This window comes from Sturnus vulgaris, chromosome 18 (assembly GCF_052056855.1).
Source record: "Sturnus vulgaris isolate bStuVul1 chromosome 18, bStuVul1.hap1, whole genome shotgun sequence".
Classification (NCBI taxonomy): Eukaryota; Metazoa; Chordata; class Aves; order Passeriformes; family Sturnidae; genus Sturnus; species Sturnus vulgaris.
The window spans coordinates 5,450,739-5,469,581 of NC_142260.1; the positions used below are offsets into that span (position 1 = coordinate 5,450,739).

The 18,843-nt window shown below is 66.7% G+C and overlaps 3 protein-coding genes across 3 annotated transcripts; 1 reads left to right on the plus strand and 2 right to left on the minus strand.

Moving 5' to 3' along the window:
- Positions 1 to 51: 51 nt before the first annotated feature.
- CARNS1 (carnosine synthase 1) lies at positions 52 to 8,844 on the minus strand. The gene is made up of 10 exons (XM_014878716.2): positions 8,711 to 8,844; positions 6,965 to 6,983; positions 6,266 to 6,497; positions 5,834 to 5,923; positions 5,069 to 5,556; positions 4,658 to 4,838; positions 4,031 to 4,116; positions 3,463 to 3,694; positions 3,110 to 3,381; positions 52 to 3,014 (listed from the first exon to the last, which is right to left on the minus strand). The coding sequence occupies exons 2-10, from the start codon at positions 6,965 to 6,967 to the stop codon at positions 1,788 to 1,790; spliced, it is 2,811 nt and encodes a 936-aa protein (XP_014734202.2). The 5' UTR covers positions 6,968 to 6,983; positions 8,711 to 8,844; the 3' UTR covers positions 52 to 1,787.
- A 1,350-nt stretch (positions 8,845 to 10,194) lies between these two features.
- On the plus strand, positions 10,195 to 12,941 carry PPP1CA (protein phosphatase 1 catalytic subunit alpha). Its single transcript, XM_014878742.2, has 7 exons — positions 10,195 to 10,300; positions 10,797 to 10,928; positions 11,014 to 11,244; positions 11,456 to 11,560; positions 11,649 to 11,872; positions 12,323 to 12,457; positions 12,581 to 12,941. The coding sequence occupies exons 1-7, from the start codon at positions 10,246 to 10,248 to the stop codon at positions 12,689 to 12,691; spliced, it is 993 nt and encodes a 330-aa protein (XP_014734228.1). The 5' UTR covers positions 10,195 to 10,245; the 3' UTR covers positions 12,692 to 12,941.
- Positions 12,942 to 12,958: 17 nt separating this feature from the next.
- Positions 12,959 to 15,300, minus strand: RAD9A (RAD9 checkpoint clamp component A). Its single transcript, XM_014878735.2, has 11 exons — positions 14,966 to 15,300; positions 14,817 to 14,887; positions 14,587 to 14,721; positions 14,382 to 14,496; positions 14,182 to 14,281; positions 13,953 to 14,059; positions 13,764 to 13,870; positions 13,628 to 13,692; positions 13,451 to 13,552; positions 13,170 to 13,371; positions 12,959 to 13,098 (listed from the first exon to the last, which is right to left on the minus strand). Exons 1-11 carry the CDS (start codon positions 14,997 to 14,999, stop codon positions 13,000 to 13,002), a joined length of 1,137 nt encoding a protein of 378 aa, XP_014734221.1. The 5' UTR covers positions 15,000 to 15,300; the 3' UTR covers positions 12,959 to 12,999.
- Between the last annotated feature and the right edge of the window lie 3,543 nt (positions 15,301 to 18,843).

Sequence of the window (18,843 nt, forward strand, 5' to 3'; positions counted from 1 at the left end):
GAGGCAGAGCTGCCGCTCACAGCCTTTACTGGGGTCCCCGGCCCCTCCCCGCCCCCCTGCGCCGCGCTGACGTCAGCGGCGGCGCCGTGACGTCACAGGACGGGGCGGGAAGAGAGGGGAGACATCCCACTGACCCCATGCGGAGATCCCGGTCGGGGTTGGAGGGTACGAGTGAGGCTGCGGGGCACTGGGGTGGTTGTAGGGTCACTGCTGTTATTGTGGGGTTGTGTGTTATTGCAGGATATTATTGCAAGGCCAGGGGCACTACAGGGGCTGTGTGTTATTGAAGGGTGTCTGGTGTTATCGTAGGGTCTCTGGTGTTATTGTAGGGTCAGGGCCACTACAGGGACTGGGGTTTATTGGAGGGTTTCAGGCACTAAAGTGGCTGTGTGTTATCGCAGGCTCTCAGGCACTACGGGGGCTCTGTGTTATTGTAGGATCTCTGGTGTTATTGTAAGGTCGTGAGGGCTATAGGATCTCGGTGTTATTGTAGGGTCACTGCTGTTATTGTAGGGTCAGGAGCACTACAGGGCCTTTGTGTTATTGCAGGGTGCCTGGTGTTATTATAGGATCCCAGACATTACAGGGGCTGGGCATTAGTGTAGAGTCAATGGTGTTACTGTAGGGCCTCCCCAGTGACAGCCTTATATCACACAAATCTCTTCCCAGAGGATTTTCTGAGCTGCTCCAGGGAATTCCTGGGTACTCCTTTGTTATTGTCGGGTCCTCCCATGCCAGTTTGTTATTGTGGGGTCTCCCATTCAAGGTATGCTATTGTAGGGTCTCCCCACACAGGTTTGTTACTGTGGGTTCTCCCCATGCCAGTTTGTTATTGTAGGGTCTTCCTTTCAAGGGTATCATTTTGAGGTCTCCCCACCTCAGTCTGTTACTGTGGGGTCTCCACTTGGTGGCGTGTTATTGTGAATAATTCTTTGTCTTTATGGGGCATCCCCATAATGGTTTGTTATTGTAGGGTCTCCCCATGCCAGCAGGTGCCAACACACCTCAGGCTTCACCTGCTGCTCTCATGGGGTGGCCTGGGTGCCTCGGGGGGGTCCTGGCTGCCCTCACCCTGGGGATGGCACGAGGACAGCAGGAGTCAGTGTCCCCCTGTGTGTCCCAGGCATGGGGCCCCCAGCTTCAGGGACAGGGGACACTGCGGGTAGAGACTGTAGGGACAGGGCAGGGGGGGCAGGGAGGGACAAGGGAGAAAGGGGGAAAGCAGGGAATGGTGTGCCAGGGCAGGGGGATGGGATGCTGGGGTAACAAAGGGATGCCAGGGGGTGGGGTGTCTGGACTGGGAGAGGGGGAATCTTAGGGTGAAGGTGTGTCACTGTGACAGAAGGATGAAATGCCAGGATGGAAGGGGATACCGGGGAATCTGGTGCCAGGACATAGGGGATGCCAGGGCCTGGGGTGTCAGAGTAGTGGGGGGATGCCAGGAGACGGGGTTTCAGAATACCAGGGGATGGGGCACCAGGAGAGTCGAGGGATGCTAGGGGATGGAGTGCCAGGTTAATAGGAGGATCCCAGTGGGTGGGATGTCAGGAGCCAGGGTATGGGCTGCCAGGATGAAGGGGAATGCCAGGCAATGGGGTGGCAGGGCAGCTGACTGGGATCCAGGGCGGTACGGGGGTGCCAGGACACGGTGTGCCAGGCCATGGGATGGGGGGACAGCGGGACGGTGTGCTGGGGGGATGCCGGGGAGGGGCGGCGGGGCGGCGGGAGGGGGTGCCGGGATGTGCCGGGGCACCCATTCCCCCGCTCTCCCCGCTGCCTGCCCGGCGCTATTTGAAGTGGGACAAGAAATACTCCACGGGATATCGCTGGGAGTCGATGCCCAGCCCCTGGCAGAGCCCCAGCAAGCGCTCGCAGGCCTCGGCCAGCGTGGCCCCAGCGCACGCCACGCTCAGCAGCGGCTCCTCGTACTCGCCGGCCCCCTCGGGCTCCTCGAAGAGCCGGTTGAGGCGGACGAGCCCACGGCCGTGCAGCTCCCGCAGAGCCTCCATGCCCCCGCCGCCCGCCAGGGTCTCGCCGTGCTCCGAGCCCAGGCACATCACCCCTGCCAAGTGCGTGCGGGGCGCGGGCCGAGCGGGCAGCACCGGCGGCACGCCCAGCGCCACCAGCACGGCGGCCAGCAGTAGGTCGGGGCCGTAGACCTCGCGGATCCAGTCGCGCAGGTAGAAGCCCCCCATGCGGGGGTTGATCTCCAGCAGGCGCGGTCCCGCCGGCCCCAGCTTGAGCTCCACGTTGAAGACGCCGTCCCGCAACCCGCACGCCCGGCAGCATTCCAGGGCCGCCCGCACCAGCTGCGCCTGCCGGTCGGCGGGCAGGCAGGAGGGCAGGCAGGCCGCCGTCTCCAGGAAAGCGGGAACACGCGTGGGGCCGTTGTCCGACACCCACGCTCCCAGCAGCCGCCCCTCGAAGACCACCAGGTCCACGTCGTGCTCGGTGCCCGGCACGTACTCCATGAGCAGCATGGCGTTGCCCCAGCCCAGCCCGATGCCCGGGTGGTCGGCGTCGTCGCGCAGGTCCCTCCAGAGCCGGGCGGCGTGAGCGTGGCACTGCCCGGCGTTCTCCACTAGCCGCACGCCCACGCCGCCCGCGCCGAACTCCAGCTTGGCCACGGCGGGGAAGGGCACGGCGCCCGCCGCCCGCTCCACGTCGCCGTGGCTCTGCAGGCGGCGGCAGGGCACGGCGAAGGCGGCGGGCGGCGGGCGGCCGCGGCGGCAGCCCTGCAGGTGCCGGTGCGTGCGGCTCTTCTGCTTGGCCACCCGCACGGCGGCGGGAGCGGGGCCGCGGAGCCCCAGGCCCTGGCACACCAGGGCCGCCAGCACCACGCAGTCGTCCCAGTAGGAGAGGCAGGCTTGGGGCCGCAGCCCCCGGGAGCGCAGCAGCTCCAGCACCCGCTCCGCGTGCTCCTCGTCCCGCCGATGCTCCCGGCTGTCGTAGGGCAGGAAGGTCTGCACCAGCCCCGCCGCGAAATGCTCCGGGTCCGACTCCACTAGGTGGATCTGCGGGCCCAGAGAGGCGTCACCGGGGGACAGCCGGCCCTGGCACCGCGGCTGTGCCACGTTGAGCCCGTTGTTGGCCCGAACTCCTCACTCACCCTCAGCCCATAGTCGCGGGCCGCCTCCCACACGAAGCTCTTGCTGACGCCCCCGGCCCCGATGAGCAGGATGTCCTTGCCCTCGACCAGGTGACACTGTGCCCGGTGCAGCATGGCCTCGGCCAGCAGCCGCGGCAGGTCCCCGCGGGGCTCGCCCACGCCGCGCCCCATGGCCTCGGCCAGCACGCAGGTCTCCAGGCACCGCTGGCTGTTGGTGGCCAAGGCCACCAGCTCCAGCGCGTCATCCACGCACGCCAGCAGGAAATCCACGCCTGGGGACGGTGACGGTGACACCGCGCTCAGCACCGCGGGGTGGCCGCGGGCACCGGCGGGGCCACCCGCGCCATACTCACCCAGGATGTCTGTGTGGGCACGGGTGCCACCGCGCTGCTGCGGGCTCAGCTCGGCCTCGGTGGCCAGGAGGGCGGCCATGGCGGCCTCGGTGGCCTCCCTCAGCCGCGTGGCCAGCGCCTGTCGCTGGCTGGGGGCGACCACCCCCCACTGCTGCAGGCTGGAGTCCAGGCCCTGGGGCAGCGCCGCGCCGTGACGCACCGGGCTCTCTGCGCGTCCCACGGCGCAGGCCACCTGTGGGGACACCCACGTGTGTGTGGGGACACCAGCTGCCACCGCAGTATGGGGACATTGGCTGCCAAACCACAGCCTGGGGACGCCACTGCCACCAGGGCATAGGGACATGGGATGTGGATAGCCACCAATCTTAGGGACACCCAGGGCCACCAGGGCATGGGGACATGGGCAGGCATACCACAGCATGGCACACAGATTACCACAGCCTGGGGACACAGACTGCCACTGCCACCACAGCTTGGGGACATACAGGGCCTCCAGGGCAGGGGGATATGGACAGCCATCATAGGTTGAGGACACACAGAGCGACCAGGGTGTAGGGACATGCTATACCTGGCAGAGCTGGGGCCGGTCCCCCCAGGACCTGCAGACGAGGGTGCAGATGCGCAGGGCCATGGGCAGCCGCGGGGCTGGGCTGCCTGGGGGGCAAGGGACAGGGCAGGCACGGCCGCCACGCGGGGACGGGGCAGCCCTGCCCGACCTCCCCCTCCTCTGCGGGCTTTTGGGACTCCCTGTGGCACCGTGGTGGCCCCGGCCAAGCCCAAGTGAGGGGTACAACATGGCCACTGTCATCCCCAGCCCCACGGGACTGTCAGGAGCCAGATGGGGTCACTCCAACACCCTGCCCTTCTCCCAGGGGACTGTGGGGGTCCAGGGTGACTTCCCCCCCACCACAGGGGACCTTGGGGGTCCAGGGTGACCTTCCCCACCTCTCCCCGTGGGTCTGTGGGAGTCCAAGGTGGTAAACTGTCCCCCAACCCTAACCCGGGGGACTGTGGGCATCCAGGGTGACCCTCATGCCCTCCCGCAGGACCCCAGTAATTTGGGCACCCCCATGGCCCCTACCCACCCGCCCCAGGGGACAGACACGTGGCTGGCAGAGCTGCAGGGACCCGTGGGACCCCGGGGGATTCTTCCCCCCCTCCCAGGGTGGTGGGCGCCCGAGGGCGGGGGCCTTACGTGGGGGGGGCACGGGCAGGCGGGCGGTGGGCACCATGGCCTCCAGCAGGACGCTGTCCTCCTCCGTCAGCCCCCGGAGCCGGGCACCCACCGCCTGCGCCACCGCCGCCCCCTCCTCCTTCCTGTGGGTGCTGCGGGTGCCTGTCCCCCACCACCGCCACCCCGCCGGCCGCACCACCACCTGCGTGCACCTCCGTGTCACCCCGTGCCACCTGGTGCCACCCCAACAGCCAGCCCGCCACGTGCGTGCAGCCCTGTGTCGCCCTGTGCCACCCCACCACCTGCACGCACCCCCGTGTCCCCCAGTGCCCCCTGGTTTCCACCCGAACAGCCACCCCTGCGTGCACCCCTGTGCCTCTCTGTGCCCCCCAGTGCCACCCAACCAACACCGCCCGCCCCTCCCGTGCCCACCTGGCTGTAGGGCTCCATGGCGGTGCCCCCCAGGAAGGCTCCCACCTCCTCCTGCACCAGGCTCTGCTGGCCCTGGGGGTCCTCCAGCCGCACCAGCCTCACCCCGGGGGCCACGGGCTCGGAGGGCAGGTCCCCCCTGGCCCCCAGGACAAAGGCCAGTGTGGGGGGCACAGGCAGGTTGGCGCGAGCCGCCAGCACCCAGCGAGCGACCAGCGTGTCCTGGAGCCGGTGGGCGAGCGGGACTGAGCCCCCCGTGGGGCAGTCGAGGTCACGGGCCAGCTCGCCCACCCAGCCGCCCTCGGGGTCCCCCGGCGCGAAGGTGCCCGTCACGTAGTTGGCGCGGCGGGGGGGCGCGTAGGTCTCCAGGGCGCTGTGTCCCCCCACCTTGAAGGAGACGCCCCGGGAGAGGAGCAGGGACCAGGCGCCTGGGGACGTCTCCGATGGCACCCGGCTTGCCCAGGTGGGGGACAGGCACAGCACCATGGCACCTGCGGGTGGGCAGGGGTTGGACGGTGGGTACCCCGCACCCCCTGCCCCAAACTGTCCCCCATGGTTGGGAGGGGGGTGCTGCGTGGAGGGGAAGGCGAGAATTTGCTGCTGAACTGTTGTGTATTGGCATTAATACACGAGGGGCTGCTGCCACCCTTCTCCCCTGCCTCAGTTTCCCTCACAGTCCTGGTCAGGCAGCACAGGCGGATGTGGGGACCCCTGCTGTTTGGCTCAGGGGTGTCTCATGTGGCGTGGGGACAAGGGGATGGCACCCACCTGGGCAGCGGGTGCCACCCTCCAGCAGGACAGGCAGGAAGGGGGTGGGGGAGCCCAGGATGCAAACGGTCATGTCCAGAGGGCCAAATCCTGCCAGGAAGGGAAGGGTTAAGAGCTCCTGGATGGGGACCCTGGCGCCACGCTGCCCCTGGCACCCGAATGTGGCTGAGAGCCCCCAAACCCCCCGTGTCCCTAGCCTGAAACCGTATCCCCATTGCCACCCTTATCCTTGCCATGCCCCTATCCCAACCTGGCTCTGCGCCCGCATCACTCTCCCTGCCACCCCCGTGTCCCCAGCCTGGCACTGCGCCCACATCACTCTCCCTGCCACCCCCGTGTCCCCAGCCTGGCACCATTCCCTCATCACCACCCCAGTCCCTACCACCCCCGTGTCCCAGCCTGGCACCATGCCCCCTCCCCCATGTTCCCAACCCGTGCGGGGCTCTGCGGAGCAGTCCAGCGTGGGGGGCAGCCCCTCCTGGCACAGGGCTCTCTGGAGCCGCTCGTAGGCGTGGGTGGCACAGTCGGGGTCCCCGCTGTCCCCGGGCACTTCGCCATCGGGAGCCTCGTCCTCCAGCCAGCCCGGGCACAGAGCCTCGGGCCCTGCCCACTCCTGCTCCTCCGGGCTGGGCATCGGCTCCGAGCTCGGCTGGGACGTGGAGAGCTGCGGGAGCAGGGACAGGGCTGACACGGGGCTGGCACGAGGGTAAGGGGGTGGTGTGGGGCTGGCGTGGGGTTAAGGGGATGGCAAGGGGCTATCACGGGTCTGGCAGGGAGCTGGCATGTGGACAGACCCCGGGTGGGCATGAGGGACGTGGGGCAGACATGGGGGGGCTGGCACAGGAGAGGGGGGCACCAGGAGCCGCTGTCCACCCGTGGGGAGGGGGCGTCAGGGTGCTGGGGGGCTGTGGGCGCCGGGCACGGCGCCACCGCCTCGGGGACATCGGGGCAGTGCCAGCCGCCGGGGCCGCCAGCTCCTGGACAAAGCGTCCCCTTGTCCCCGCGGGGTCACGCGGCGGGTGGGCACAGCACGCCATGCTGCTTGCTGCCCCGCGCCAGTGCCCGGCACCGCCGGGATCCCGGGATGGGGCACCCACCTCCGCCCGGACCCCCCACCCGGGGGCCACTCACCATCCTGGTGACAGAGGGGCTGCAAGAGAAGCACAGGCAGAGTCAGCGCGGCTCCCTGGGGACCTGCCACCCCTTCCCGGCCACTCCCAGCCGCTGCTGGGAACCCCAACACCAGTTCCCTTGGGGGGACCCGTCCTACAGCACCCACCAGAGCCTGGCACACTTCTGGGACACACCTCGGTGCCAGCTCCAGTGTCCCCATGTTGTCTCCTCAGCGCTAGTCCCTGTGTCCCCAGACTGATCCCTCGGTACCAGTCCCTGTGGCCCCAGCTTGTCCCCTCGCTGATAGGTCTGGTGGCCCCAGATTGACCCCTCGGTGCCAGTCACGGTGGCCTCAGGTTGGACACTCGGTGCCAGCCCCGGCACCTCCGGCTTAGTGTAATCCTGTGCCAGCTCAGCACAGCCGGGGGCACCTCCCCATGCCGGGGGTGCCAAGGTGCCCTGAGAGTGCAGACCAAGGGACCGGGGTGTCCCCACTCCCCCGGGTGCCCTCGCTCCCAGCAGGTGCCCGGCAGAGCTGGGCAAAGAGGGAAACTGAGGCACGGAGCCGAGCGGTGCCCGCTGGCAGCCAGGGTATCCCCATAACCGGTGACAGGGTTAGGGGACACACGGCTCGGTGGCGTGGCACAAGGACCCCCCAAAACCCAGTCACTGGGGTCCCTAAAGATCCGCGCCCCGCCCAGCCTCGGGACCACCCTGTTCCCCTCCATCCCCAGCTGGGAGGTGGTGCGGCTGTCCCCACGCTGAGACAGCTGTGTCGCCTGGTACCTTGGGGTGGGAGCCGTGGCCTGAGAAGTGCGCAGGGGACGAGGGCTCGGGGACGCCTGGCACAGGGGACACCGGCCGGTCTGGCCTTTAAACCCCCCCGCGCCACTCCGGGGTGCCAACCCCCGGCCCCGTGCCCCGGATTAGGCGACACAGAGCCCCATTGTCCCCTCTGCCACCTCGCGCCAGGCGCTGGCACCCCTGTCCGTGTCCCTGTCCCCGTCACTAGCGAGCTGCCTCAGCGGGACCCGGGGGGTGGCTCAGCCTGACGGGGTTCTCCTGTCCCCCTTCCTGCGTCCCCAGGCTGGACATGCCCCTCGTCCTCCCCCTCGGCCTGTCCCCCTGTCCCCAGCGTGGCGGAGCTGCCAGCCCGCACGTCCCCCGGCTTAGTTCCAGCTGCCCGCGGCGTCACTGTCACTGTCACCGTCACCGCCACCGGCAGGCACGGGGCCACCAGCGCGGCTGCCGCGCCGCAGGGTCCTGCACGCGCTGTCACCCGCTCCCTGTCATCTGCACCACTCCCTGCACCCTGCCACCCTCATTGTCACCTGAACTGTCACGTGCACCTTGTCACCCGCAACTTGTGCACACACCGTCAGCTGCACCATCACCAGCGTCTTGTCACCTGTACCTGTCACCCACGCCGTCACCCACACTGTGACACTACACCAGCATCAGCACCCTGTCACCTGCACTGTCACCCACAACTTGTCATGTACATCACCTACCTGTCACCTGTACCCTGTCACCTGTACCTTGTCACCCGCACTGCCACCCAGACCACATAACCTGCACCATGCTACTGCACTGTCACCTGCACCCTGTCACCCTCACCGTGTCGTGAATGTCATCACCCACCTGTCACCTGCACCCTGTCACAAGTGTGCACACACCCCCCGACCCCCATCCCGCTGCTCCCGCTTCCCCGGCACCAGCACCCCCCAAAACCACCCACACCCCCCCACTGCTGCCAGCACCTACCGGCGGTGCCGGTGTCGGTGTCGGTGCCTGTCGGTGTCGGTCTGTCCTGGTGTTGTCGCACCCGGCAGCGGCTCTGCCCGCTCCGATCCCGGTAGTGTCGGGGTCTGTCGCGCTTTGGCCGTGTCGGTCCTGGTGCTGCCGCGGCCCCTTCAGTGGCTCTGCCCGCTCTGGTCCTGGCAGTGGCGGCGCCGCCGTTCCCTGCTCGGACGGGGCGGGGCGGGGCGGCACCGGGAGCACCGGGGGGACCGGAACACCGAAGGGGGTGGCAGGACGAAGGGGACAACGAGGGCGAGGGTGGCGGGCTGGGATGCCACCTCTGGGAGACGAGGACTAGGTACGGAGCGGGACAAGAGACGGGGACAGGGACAGGGACTGGGGTAGGGGACAAGTGACCGGGGGCAGGGACGGGGCCAGCCCGGGGTCACCCGGGGCCGGGTGTAAAACTGACACCGCGGAGCAGAAATGTCAGGGCAGGCCCCGGGAGCTATTCCCGACCTCCCCGCACGACATGGAATGGGACACAGGGAACGGCATGGCGTGGCATGGCGTGACACACATGGAATGGCACATAGGGAATGGCATGGCATGGGAAGGCATGGCACAGCCAGTGTGGACAAGGGACAGCCATATCCGCACCCCTGACACTGCCAGCCCTGAGCGGTGGCACAGATGTATCACCCTCCCTCGTGTCCCCAGTGGGAGCCCGGCCTTCGAGGTGTCCCCGGGGACCCCAGGATGGCAACAGTGTCCCGGCAACCACTCGGTGCTGCTCCCGACGGTGTCCCCAGAGTCCCCGGATATCCCTGGGCTTTGCCAAGCATCCTGTCCCCTCGTGTCATCCCGAGTCCCCAGGCTGTCCCTGTGCCCCCAGGACCAGGATACGGATCCCCGGTTCACTCCGTGTCCCCTCCTGTCCCCTCTCATTCCCGGAAACCCCTATCTATATCGAGGCTATTTCTTCTCCCTCTTCCTCTCTATCACTGTGTCCCCAGGGCCAGGATACGAGTCCATGTCCCTGCTGTCCCCTGTGTCCCCTTGCCCGAGTTCTACCCCTTGCCCGGCGTGTCCCCCTGCTAGGGTTGTTCTCTTGCCCGGAATGTCCGCTTTCCCGAGAGTCCCTTTTCCCGGGACCTTCTTATTTCCAGGGAAGGCCCCCTGCAGGGGATTATCGCCTTTCCCGCAGTATCCCCTTCCCGGGACGTTTCTCTTTCCAGGCATGTCCCTCTGCCTGGGATGTCCCTCTGCCAGGAATGTCCCCCACTGGGGGCATGCCCCATCTCCACGGCTCTCCCCCTGCCTCTGTGACACCTCCGTGGCTCCCTGCTGCCGGCACCTCCCCCATTCTGTCCCCATTTCCCGAATCTCCGGGGCCAGGATACCGTGACCAGGGGGACAGCGGGACACAGGGACAGCGGGACACGGGGACAGCCCCGCCCGCGAGGCGCTGCGGTGAGACCTCCACACCAGCAGGGGGCGCCACCCGCGCCGGGGCCGCTCTGGGCCGACGCGCGGGGCGGGGCGGCGCGCGGGCGGCCATGGCGGACACCGAGAAGCTCAACCTCGACTCCATCATCAGCCGCCTCCTGGAGGGTGAGCGACCCCCGCCGCCCCCCCGAGCACCCGGATTCCCTCCCTCCGCTCGGAGAACCTCTCGGGACCGGCTCGGGCTGTGTCCCAACGCCGCGGGGGGGTGCCCGGCCTGGGCCTGGCGGGGGCGGGTTAGGCCGCGGTGGTTTGGGGGGGGGTCAGGGTTGGGATGTGTTTTAGGGGGGTCCCTATGGGGTCTGGGGAGCTGGAGATGAGTCCGGAGGACGTGGAGGATAGAGGTGGGCATCCCAAATGGGTCTGTACCCCGCGGGAGGGAGCTGGAGGAAATAGGGGGTCCCCAAACAGTCTGTACTCCGCGGAGGGGGGCACCGGAGGGTATTGGGGTGCCCCGAAGGGTCTGGGGGCTGCAGCTGAGCCTGGAGGGCCTGGAGGATATGAGCAGGGAGGGCTGGGGCGGGTAGAGCAGGGGTTCCTGGGGTGCTGTTGGTGTCCCGGAACACTTGGGGGTCCCTGATCCTGTGCTTTGTGCTGGGACCAGTCCAAGGGTCGCGGCCGGGGAAGAACGTGCAGCTGACTGAGAACGAGATCCGCGGGCTGTGCCTCAAATCCCGGGAGATCTTCCTGAGCCAGCCAATCCTGCTGGAGCTGGAGGCACCCCTCAAGATCTGCGGTGAGGCCTGGATGGCTGCTGGGCAGCAATGAGGGGGCGAGGGGTCTGCAGGGTGCCACTCACAGCCTGTGTCCCCCTCTCCCAGGTGACATCCACGGGCAGTACTACGACCTCCTGAGGCTCTTCGAGTACGGGGGCTTCCCCCCTGAGAGCAATTACCTGTTTTTGGGGGACTATGTGGATCGGGGCAAGCAGTCTCTGGAGACCATCTGCCTGCTGCTCGCCTACAAGATCAAGTACCCCGAGAACTTCTTCCTGCTGCGGGGCAACCATGAGTGTGCCAGCATCAACCGCATCTATGGCTTCTATGATGAGTGTGAGTGTCTGGGCTGTGCCCCCCAAAACCCGGCTGCCATCCCTGGGCTCCCCTTTCCCGGTCTTCTCCCCGTGCTGTCCCACACTGACCCTGCCTGTGACCTTCCTTCCCCTCCTTCTTGCCCTTCCTCTGTATCCTTCTGCCTTTCCGTGTCCTGCCCACCCCAATGCTGTCCCCAAGGACACCTCCAAGTGTCCTTTGTTCTCTGCAGGCAAGCGAAGATACAACATCAAGCTCTGGAAGACCTTCACTGACTGCTTCAATTGTTTGCCCATTGCCGCCATCGTGGATGAGAAGATCTTCTGCTGCCACGGAGGTGGGAATGGCCCTTCCCAGGGATTTGGGGGGGCTGGAGGAAGGGTGGGATCTCTGTGCTGAGATCTGGGGGTGCTCCTTTCCCGCAGGGCTGTCCCCAGACCTGCAGTCGATGGAGCAGATCCGGCGGATCATGCGGCCCACGGATGTCCCGGATCAGGGGCTGCTCTGTGACCTGCTCTGGTCCGACCCCGACAAGGATGTGCAGGGCTGGGGGGAGAACGACCGTGGGGTCTCCTTCACCTTCGGGGCCGAGGTGGTGGCCAAATTCCTGCACAAGCATGACCTGGACCTCATCTGCCGGGCACACCAGGTACCACCGGGACCCCCAAATACTGGGAACGTCTGGGTTTGGGTCTCCAGTGGGTGTCAGATGGTTCTATCCCGAGTATTTCCCCTTCAAAGGCAGTGTGTACTCCAGGAGTGTGTGGTTTGGAATTCTGGGGGTGTTTGCCCTGGGATTTGGGTATTTATCTCAGCATTTGGGTATTTGCTCTGATGTCAAAGTATTTGCCCTGGGGAGATGAACAGTCACCCTTGGATATGGGTGTTCCTCCCAGAGGTTGGATAATCACTCTGGAGATGGATATTTACCCTGGGGCAGTGGGTGTTTGTCCCAGTGATGGCTATTTGCTCCAGGGAAGGGAGTATTCACCCTGGTAGAGAGGGCTGGATATTCAGCCTGGGGGGACTGGGAATTTGCCAGGGCAGGTGGATACTGGCCAGGGGGGTGGATTTTTTGCCAACCCTGTGCCCCCTCCAGGTGGTGGAGGACGGCTACGAGTTCTTCGCCAAGCGCCAGCTCGTCACCCTCTTCTCGGCCCCCAACTACTGCGGCGAGTTCGACAACGCCGGCGCCATGATGAGTGTGGACGAGACACTCATGTGCTCCTTCCAGGTGAGCCCAGGGAGGAAAAACATCCTCAATTCCTGCTGGGAGGGCTGCAGGGAGTTCTAGCCTCCAGGGGAGTGGAGAGCTGGGGCGGGAGCTCACTGATTTCTTTCCCCCTTCCCCCCCCAGATTTTGAAGCCGGCTGACAAGAACAAGGGCAAATATGGGCAGTTCAGCGGGCTGAACCCTGCCGGCCGCCCTGTCACCCCTCCCCGAAACTCTGCCAAAGCCAAGAAATGAGCTGGGAGCCGCCCCTGTGCTGCCCACGCCCCCCAGCCCCCCGCCCCAGCATCAGGTCGCTTTTCTTTCGACTCGTTTTTTTATTTGTAGAATCCTGCCCCCCCCCCGCCACGCTCCACCAAAGCAAATCCAGGCCCAGGGCAGGGAGTGCCGGGGCGAGGGGGGAGCCCGCAGCCCAGAGCCCAGCCCTGGGGTGGCAGCGGAGGGGGGGGCAGGAGGATTTTTTGAGGAATAAACTTGTAATGGGTCACAGGGGGGTGCCTGTCCTGGTGGTTGGATGGAGGCTGGGGGTGGCAGTGACTCGGGGCTCAGCTTTCTCCGTCGCTGTCCTCCGCCAGCACCTCCTGGCTGGTGGCTGGGCCGGGCCTTCCTGGTGTCATCACCGAGCCAAAAAACAGAGAGCGAAACTGTGGGAAGAAATGGGGGGTCAGGAGGAAGCTCTGCCCACCCCATCCCCCCAGGCACACCCACCCCTCACCTTCTTGTGCGGGGGGGTCCCTGGCACAGCTCCTTCCTCCTCCTCCTCCTCCTCGGGTTCACGCTCGGCTGGCTGGGGCGTGCGCAGGGGGAAGGTAGGACTGGGGGGCCCCTCAAAGCCCCCCTCACTGGTTTCCATGGCCACCATGTAGGATTCCAGGTCGTCGGGGAAGTCATCTGATGGGGCAGGCAGGTGGGACACACTGATGGGGACAGAGCAGGATTGGAAATGTTCACTCTGCTCCCTGCTCACGGCAGCTAGAGGGCTCATTTGGGACTTACCCGTTGGTTGAAAGGGACTGGGAGTTGTTTTCGAGGTCAGAGAGGGTGGCCAGCACCAGGTGAACCTCCAGGACAGTGTCGTCCAGGGTGAAGATCACTGGCCTGGGGACAGAGAGGGGCTGAGGGGGTGCCAGGGGCAGGGCTGGCTCAGGGTGGGGACGTGGTGACCACTCCTACCTGCCAGGCTCGTCAAAGTGGATGGTGAGGGGCAGGTTGGAGGCCTCGGCAAAGCTCAGCAGCCCCTGGGGACAAAGGTGAGGGTGAGGGGGACCAGGGGGTGACACGAAGCTGGGGTGCTTGGGTGGAGACTCACACGGAATTCCTTGAGGCAGAAGGTGATGTGGGAGCCCGGGGCCACGGCCACCGACTGGAACTCGTCCTCAGCCAACCACAGCTCCGTCACCATCGTCTTGCTCGGGTCTGGAGGGTGGGAACAGGGTGGGTGGGGGGCTGGAGGGTACCCCAAAGTGGGGAGGGGGCCTCCTTACTCTGCAGGACTCACCTGCCTCCTCCACATAGTTCCGCAGGCTGATTTTGCCACTAGGGCAGGTTCCCAGTGTCACCTCAGCCAGCGTCAGGGGAAAGTGGACCACAGCCTCTGCCAGCACCCTGAAGGACACAGGAGGAGGCTGAGCACCCCAAATCCTGCAGGACCGGCCGAGGTCCTTCCTTCCATCCGCCCTCGTCCCACTTTGCCCAGCCCAGTGCCACCCCCGTAGTGCCCCCCTTACCGTGCTGGGGCGCAGAGGCGGCTGGCACAGCGCTTGGTGTCGAACACGGCCTGGAGCCGCTCGCACTCCTGGAAGGCCAGGTTGTGTGTCTTGGTGACACCTGGCAGGGGGGACAGCGGCTCAGCGGGGCAGGGTGTGATGCCAGCTTGTCCCCCACTGTGCCGTGTCACCCCCCAGGCCGTGTGCCTGCTGGTACTCACCGTACTTGCAGTGGAGCTGCAGGACCAGACGGCTGGCACAGGGCTTGAACAGGATGAGGCATTTCCCCACCGACTTCTCCAGCGAGGGCAGTGAGCGGAAGATGCCCAGGAAGGACTGTGGGGATGGATACGGGGATACTGTCACCTGCCTGGGGCCCTTGGAACAACGAGGAGCTCTGAGGGGGGCCTAGGCAGGGCACTGCACCTTCATGTGGACTTTGCATCGGAAGAGCTCCGTGTCGGGCCCGGCGCTGCCCGGCTCGTACAGCTGGAAGAAGAGGGGTGCGAAGAGGAAGGAGGCGAAGGCAGAACGGGAGGAGTTGACAGCACGGAGGGAGAGCTGGGGACACAGCCACAGTGTTGGCACTGCCTGCAGGGAGGGAGGGGGGCGCAGGTGCGCCCCCACTTCCACCCAGCCCCCCCGATGCTGCATACCCCGCTCTCGGTGGGCTCCAGGTAGAGCTCGTCGCCGATACGGGACAGGGAGTGCACGGCTCGGCCGAGGACTGGGAAGGACAGGGTGTGAGGGTGAGGCAGGGCTCCCTGGCCATGCCGCACTCCCCGGGCCCGCAAGCCCCGCTCACCTTTGACGTTGCCGCCGGCGATGACACATTTCATGGCACCGGGACCAGGACCGGCACCGGGCGGGCACGTGGGGGCTTCGCGCCCGCCGCCCCCAGGCCCCGCCCTCCCCAAGAGACCACGCCCCCGAGCAGAGCCTGCGGGTTAGGCCACGCCCCCCAGCTGGCTCTGCACGGGCCTCTCCGCCGCCCCTGCCGCGGTTGTTGTTCCCTCCCCGTCCCGCTGGTGCCGTCTCTCCGCAGCGGCCCCGCAGTGGTGTCCGCCAGCCCCCCTGCCCCGTCCCTTCCCGGGGGTTCCGGCCTCTTCCCCGCCGCGCCCCGCCGGTGCCTTCCTGACTTCCCGCGCCTGCCTTCCCAGGCCGCCTTCCCATTGGCCGGGAGCGCCGCTCTGTCCCGCCCCCGCCGCCAGCCGATTGGTCCGCGCTGAAGGGGTGCGTGACGGCAAGCGCGATGGCCTCACGTGACCGGCCGGAGGGGCGGGGCCCCGGCCCCGCGGCTCGCGGGGCTGTCCCGCCGGTAAGCCCCGCCTCCCGCAGAGCGCTATTGGGTAGCGATCTGAGTGACGTGCGGCTCAGCCAATGGGGCTTCGACGCGCCCCTCAGCTCGGCTCCCGGCGCTCAGCCCCGCACCGGGTCCTTCCCGGGGCCTCCCGATCCATCCTGGGATTCTGCCGGGGTCGGTCCGTGCTTGTGCCTCCCAGAACCCTGACCCTCGCTTCATTACCGGCAGCATCCCGGGCGAGGTTGCCCTTCCGTAGCATTGCTTGCGCCTCCCCGTCCCTTTGCTGCTTCCAGCATTCCCGGTGCTCCCCAGGAAGGGCTGCAGCTCCCTGGAGTTGCTCCAATGCTTCCCGAGATCCCGGAGTTTTGGGGATCCCTATCTCCCGGGGTCACAGGGGAAGTGGGATGCTGCAAGGTAGTGCTCGATGGTCTCCCTCCATGCTGGAAGTGCTGCTGGCTGTGCATCCTATAGAATCATGGAATGGTTGGGGTTGGAAGGGACCTTAAAGCTCATCCAGTTCCATCCCTGCTATGGGCAGAGACACCATTCACTAGACCAGATTGCTCCAAGCAACACTTCCAGGGATGGATTTTTGGGAGTGTCCTAGAATTCTCCAGTGGGGGTACACTGTAAATTCTGGGCTGGCCAGGTGTATCCGTGGGTGGTCCATAGAATCCCAGAATGGTTGGGGTTGGAAGGGACCTTAAAGCCCACCCTGTCCCACCCCACTGCCATGGGCAGGGACACTTCCCACTGGCTCAGTTCCTCCAGTGTGGCCACGAGCACTTCCAGGGAAGTGATACCGGCTCAACCAGCAAGCCTGTGTTTGCAGCCAGCCTGGAGCGACAGGCTCTGGAGTTGTGGCCTCGAGGGAGCCGGGGGGATGTGGCTGTGAGGAACTCGAGTCGTGCTCACAGCAGGGTCCTCCAGCCGGCTCCCGCCTGCCGCTGGAGCAGCCGTTCCCCAAGTCCCTCCTCCCGGGCTTGGTGGCCGTGGAGCCCGAGCTGAGGGGCCCCGCTGCGGAGCAGGGCTGGCACCTGAGCAGAGGGGAATGGGAAGGGGATTGCAGAGCCCTTTTCTCATGGACATGGTGACAGCCTCTCCTCCTCCTTCTCCTTTCCCTGTCTGGTGTGCTCAGTGCCTTTTATCCGGGATTTCACACCCAGCCTACTCACCACATCCCCTCCAGGTACACAAACTTCTGCCCTTTGTGGGGGCTCCATGGCCCGAGCCACGTGTACAGGGCTCTGTTGGGATCGCCAGCACGGCGCTCCAGGGACTCCCAGGCCTGCCTTGGCCTGGGCTCGGGGTCCAGCCGGATCTGGCTCCTCCGCTCCTGGGGTGAGCACTGGCTACTTCCCTTCCTCCCAGGAGGAGGAGGAGGACGGGATTGTGTGCGAGTGTCCGTTCCAGCTCTGGCAGAGCAGCCGGGCTCCTCTGGAGCCGGCATCCCCAGGAGGGGCTCTGGCCTCGGGGCTCGGCATTTTATGGGGCTGCAGAGAGGACGCAGCTGGCTGCGGTCGTGACACACACACCTCAGCGGGGGCCAGGGCCAGGCCACCCCTCCTTCTTCCCACCAGAGCCGACCAGGGAATGGGCTGGATACGGGCCGGGAGCAGGAGCCTGGCAGCCCTTTGGGGGCTCCGATATCCCCAGGCTCAGCTGTGCCTGTGCTGCCTCTCCCAGGAGAGATCCAGAATGGCAGAGATGGCAGGGAAGGTGACAGGGGTGTTCCCTCGCACCCGCTGGGCTCGGGGCTGTCTCCCAGCGTCCTTCCCGCTCCTCCGTCTTCTTTCCCGGCACATGGCACGGCGCCCTCGCCCAGGCAGCGGATCGGGGAGACAGACGGCCACAGCTGGGCTCCTGCTGCCAGCCCGGCAGGAGGGGACAGGCCGAGCCGGATGGCTGCTCCGTGCCCCTGCCTGCGCCCCAGGGGTGTCCCCAAGGAGCCGGGCGCTGCCGGAGAATCTTAGCCCGCGCCTGGAGGGCGGTTTGGGGCTAAAGCCGGGATTTCTGGTCCGGGCAGCCCCCCGTTTCTCCCTCCTCCGGCTGTCGGCCGCAAAGGTCAGCAGTGGGAGGCCGGGCTGGCCCTGGCGCCGGCCGGGGGACCCGCGGCCGCGGGGTGGGATGGAGGTGAGCTCAGCTGCCCGGTGACGTGGCCTCGAGGGCAGGGCGGGCACGGCCTCACCCACGCGGAGCCGCTGCGGGCACCGGGCGAGGAGGAGGAGGAGGAGAAGGAGGAGGAGGAGGGGGAACAGGATGTGGGGATGAGGCTTCCCAGCGGTTTGACCTGCCTGATCCTTGTGCCCCCTTTGTCCTGGGGCGGGGGCTCTGTCCTGTTACCGCTGGCTGGCACAAGGAGAGGGGCTTGGGAATCCGGGAGCCGCATCCGCCGGGACACGTTTCCCTCCCCATCCTCCTCCTCTCCTGTCTCAGGTGTTGGCCCAGCGGGAGCCGTGGCAGCTGGAAAAGTCCCCAAACCCAACCGCAGCGCTGGGTTTCGGGGAGGGGAGAAGGCAGCGAGGGACAGCCCCGCCGCCTCGGCAGGCTGGAGACCCCCGGGGACGGGCCGGCGGCTTTTCCCAACTGCTCCAGCGCTGCTGGCGGGATCTGCTGGCTCGGGGGGGAAACCAGATACCCTGCCCTGCGGCTGGGGGGGCGAAGCCGGCCCCAAGCCAAGCGGACCCCCCCGGACTCGCTGCCCGGGAACCGGGCCGGGGCTCCGTCCAGCTGTGGATGGTTTGGGCAGCTCCGTCCGACACCTCCGCAGCCCCTCCGGATCTTCAGGGCTGCGGAGTATCTCCCATTCACCCGGGGGAGGGGATCCAGAGCCCCCCTCGTCACCCCTGACATGTCTATTGGACGCGTCCTCATGGATTCGACACCGAATTCGCACTTCCCAAGCAATAAATCAGCCAGCACTACGTCCGTGTGTGGTTTATCCCTACGGGGCGTCCCCAGACTGGTGCTAATGAGTTCAGCACCCAGTGTCCCGGTGGATTTGGGGAAAGAGGGTCCTACTGTGCTCCGAGCAGGCACCCCGTGTCCCGGAAAAAGCCGGGAGGATGCGATCGCAGCTGGGAGGGCTCGGACCTGGCCAGGGCCGGGGTCTGGAGTGGAAGCGAATCCGCCTGTTACCTCCCGGCCCTTCCCGGCGCTCCCAGCGCCTTTGTTTTAAACAAAGCTTTTTTTGGGGGGAGCCAGGACGTTCCTCTCCCCGCCGAGAGAGCCCCCGCGGCAGCACCCACTCATGGATGAGAGCCACGAGGGGAAGGGACGAGGCTCTGGCTGTCGCGTCGCCCCCCTCCCCTCCGGCGGCGGCTCCACTTGGCTCTGGGGGTTCTCCCCACGACCCCCAATCCACCCCACTCACCCCGGGT

Bases quoted from the DNA above. Each gene is read 5' to 3' on its own strand.
- CARNS1 (XM_014878716.2), bottom strand. The intron at 4,839-5,068 runs GTGGGCACGGGA...AGGTGCACGCAG, and splicing joins CCATGGAGCCCTACAGCCAG to GTGGTGGTGCGGCCGGCGGG. The intron at 4,117-4,657 runs GTAAGGCCCCCG...CTTGCCCCCCAG, and splicing joins CCTGCCCGTGCCCCCCCCAC to GCAGCCCAGCCCCGCGGCTG.
- PPP1CA (XM_014878742.2), top strand. From the start codon at position 10,246: ATGGCGGACACCGAGAAGCTCAACCTCGACTCCATCATCAGCCGCCTC. The intron at 10,301-10,796 runs GTGAGCGACCCC...TGCTGGGACCAG, and splicing joins CATCAGCCGCCTCCTGGAGG to TCCAAGGGTCGCGGCCGGGG. The intron at 10,929-11,013 runs GTGAGGCCTGGA...CCCCTCTCCCAG, and splicing joins GGCACCCCTCAAGATCTGCG to GTGACATCCACGGGCAGTAC.
- RAD9A (XM_014878735.2), bottom strand. From the start codon at position 14,999: ATGAAATGTGTCATCGCCGGCGGCAACGTCAAAG. The intron at 13,871-13,952 runs GTGAGTCCTGCA...CCCACCCTCCAG, and splicing joins GAACTATGTGGAGGAGGCAG to ACCCGAGCAAGACGATGGTG. The intron at 13,553-13,627 runs GTAGGAGTGGTC...CTCTGTCCCCAG, and splicing joins CACTTTGACGAGCCTGGCAG to GCCAGTGATCTTCACCCTGG.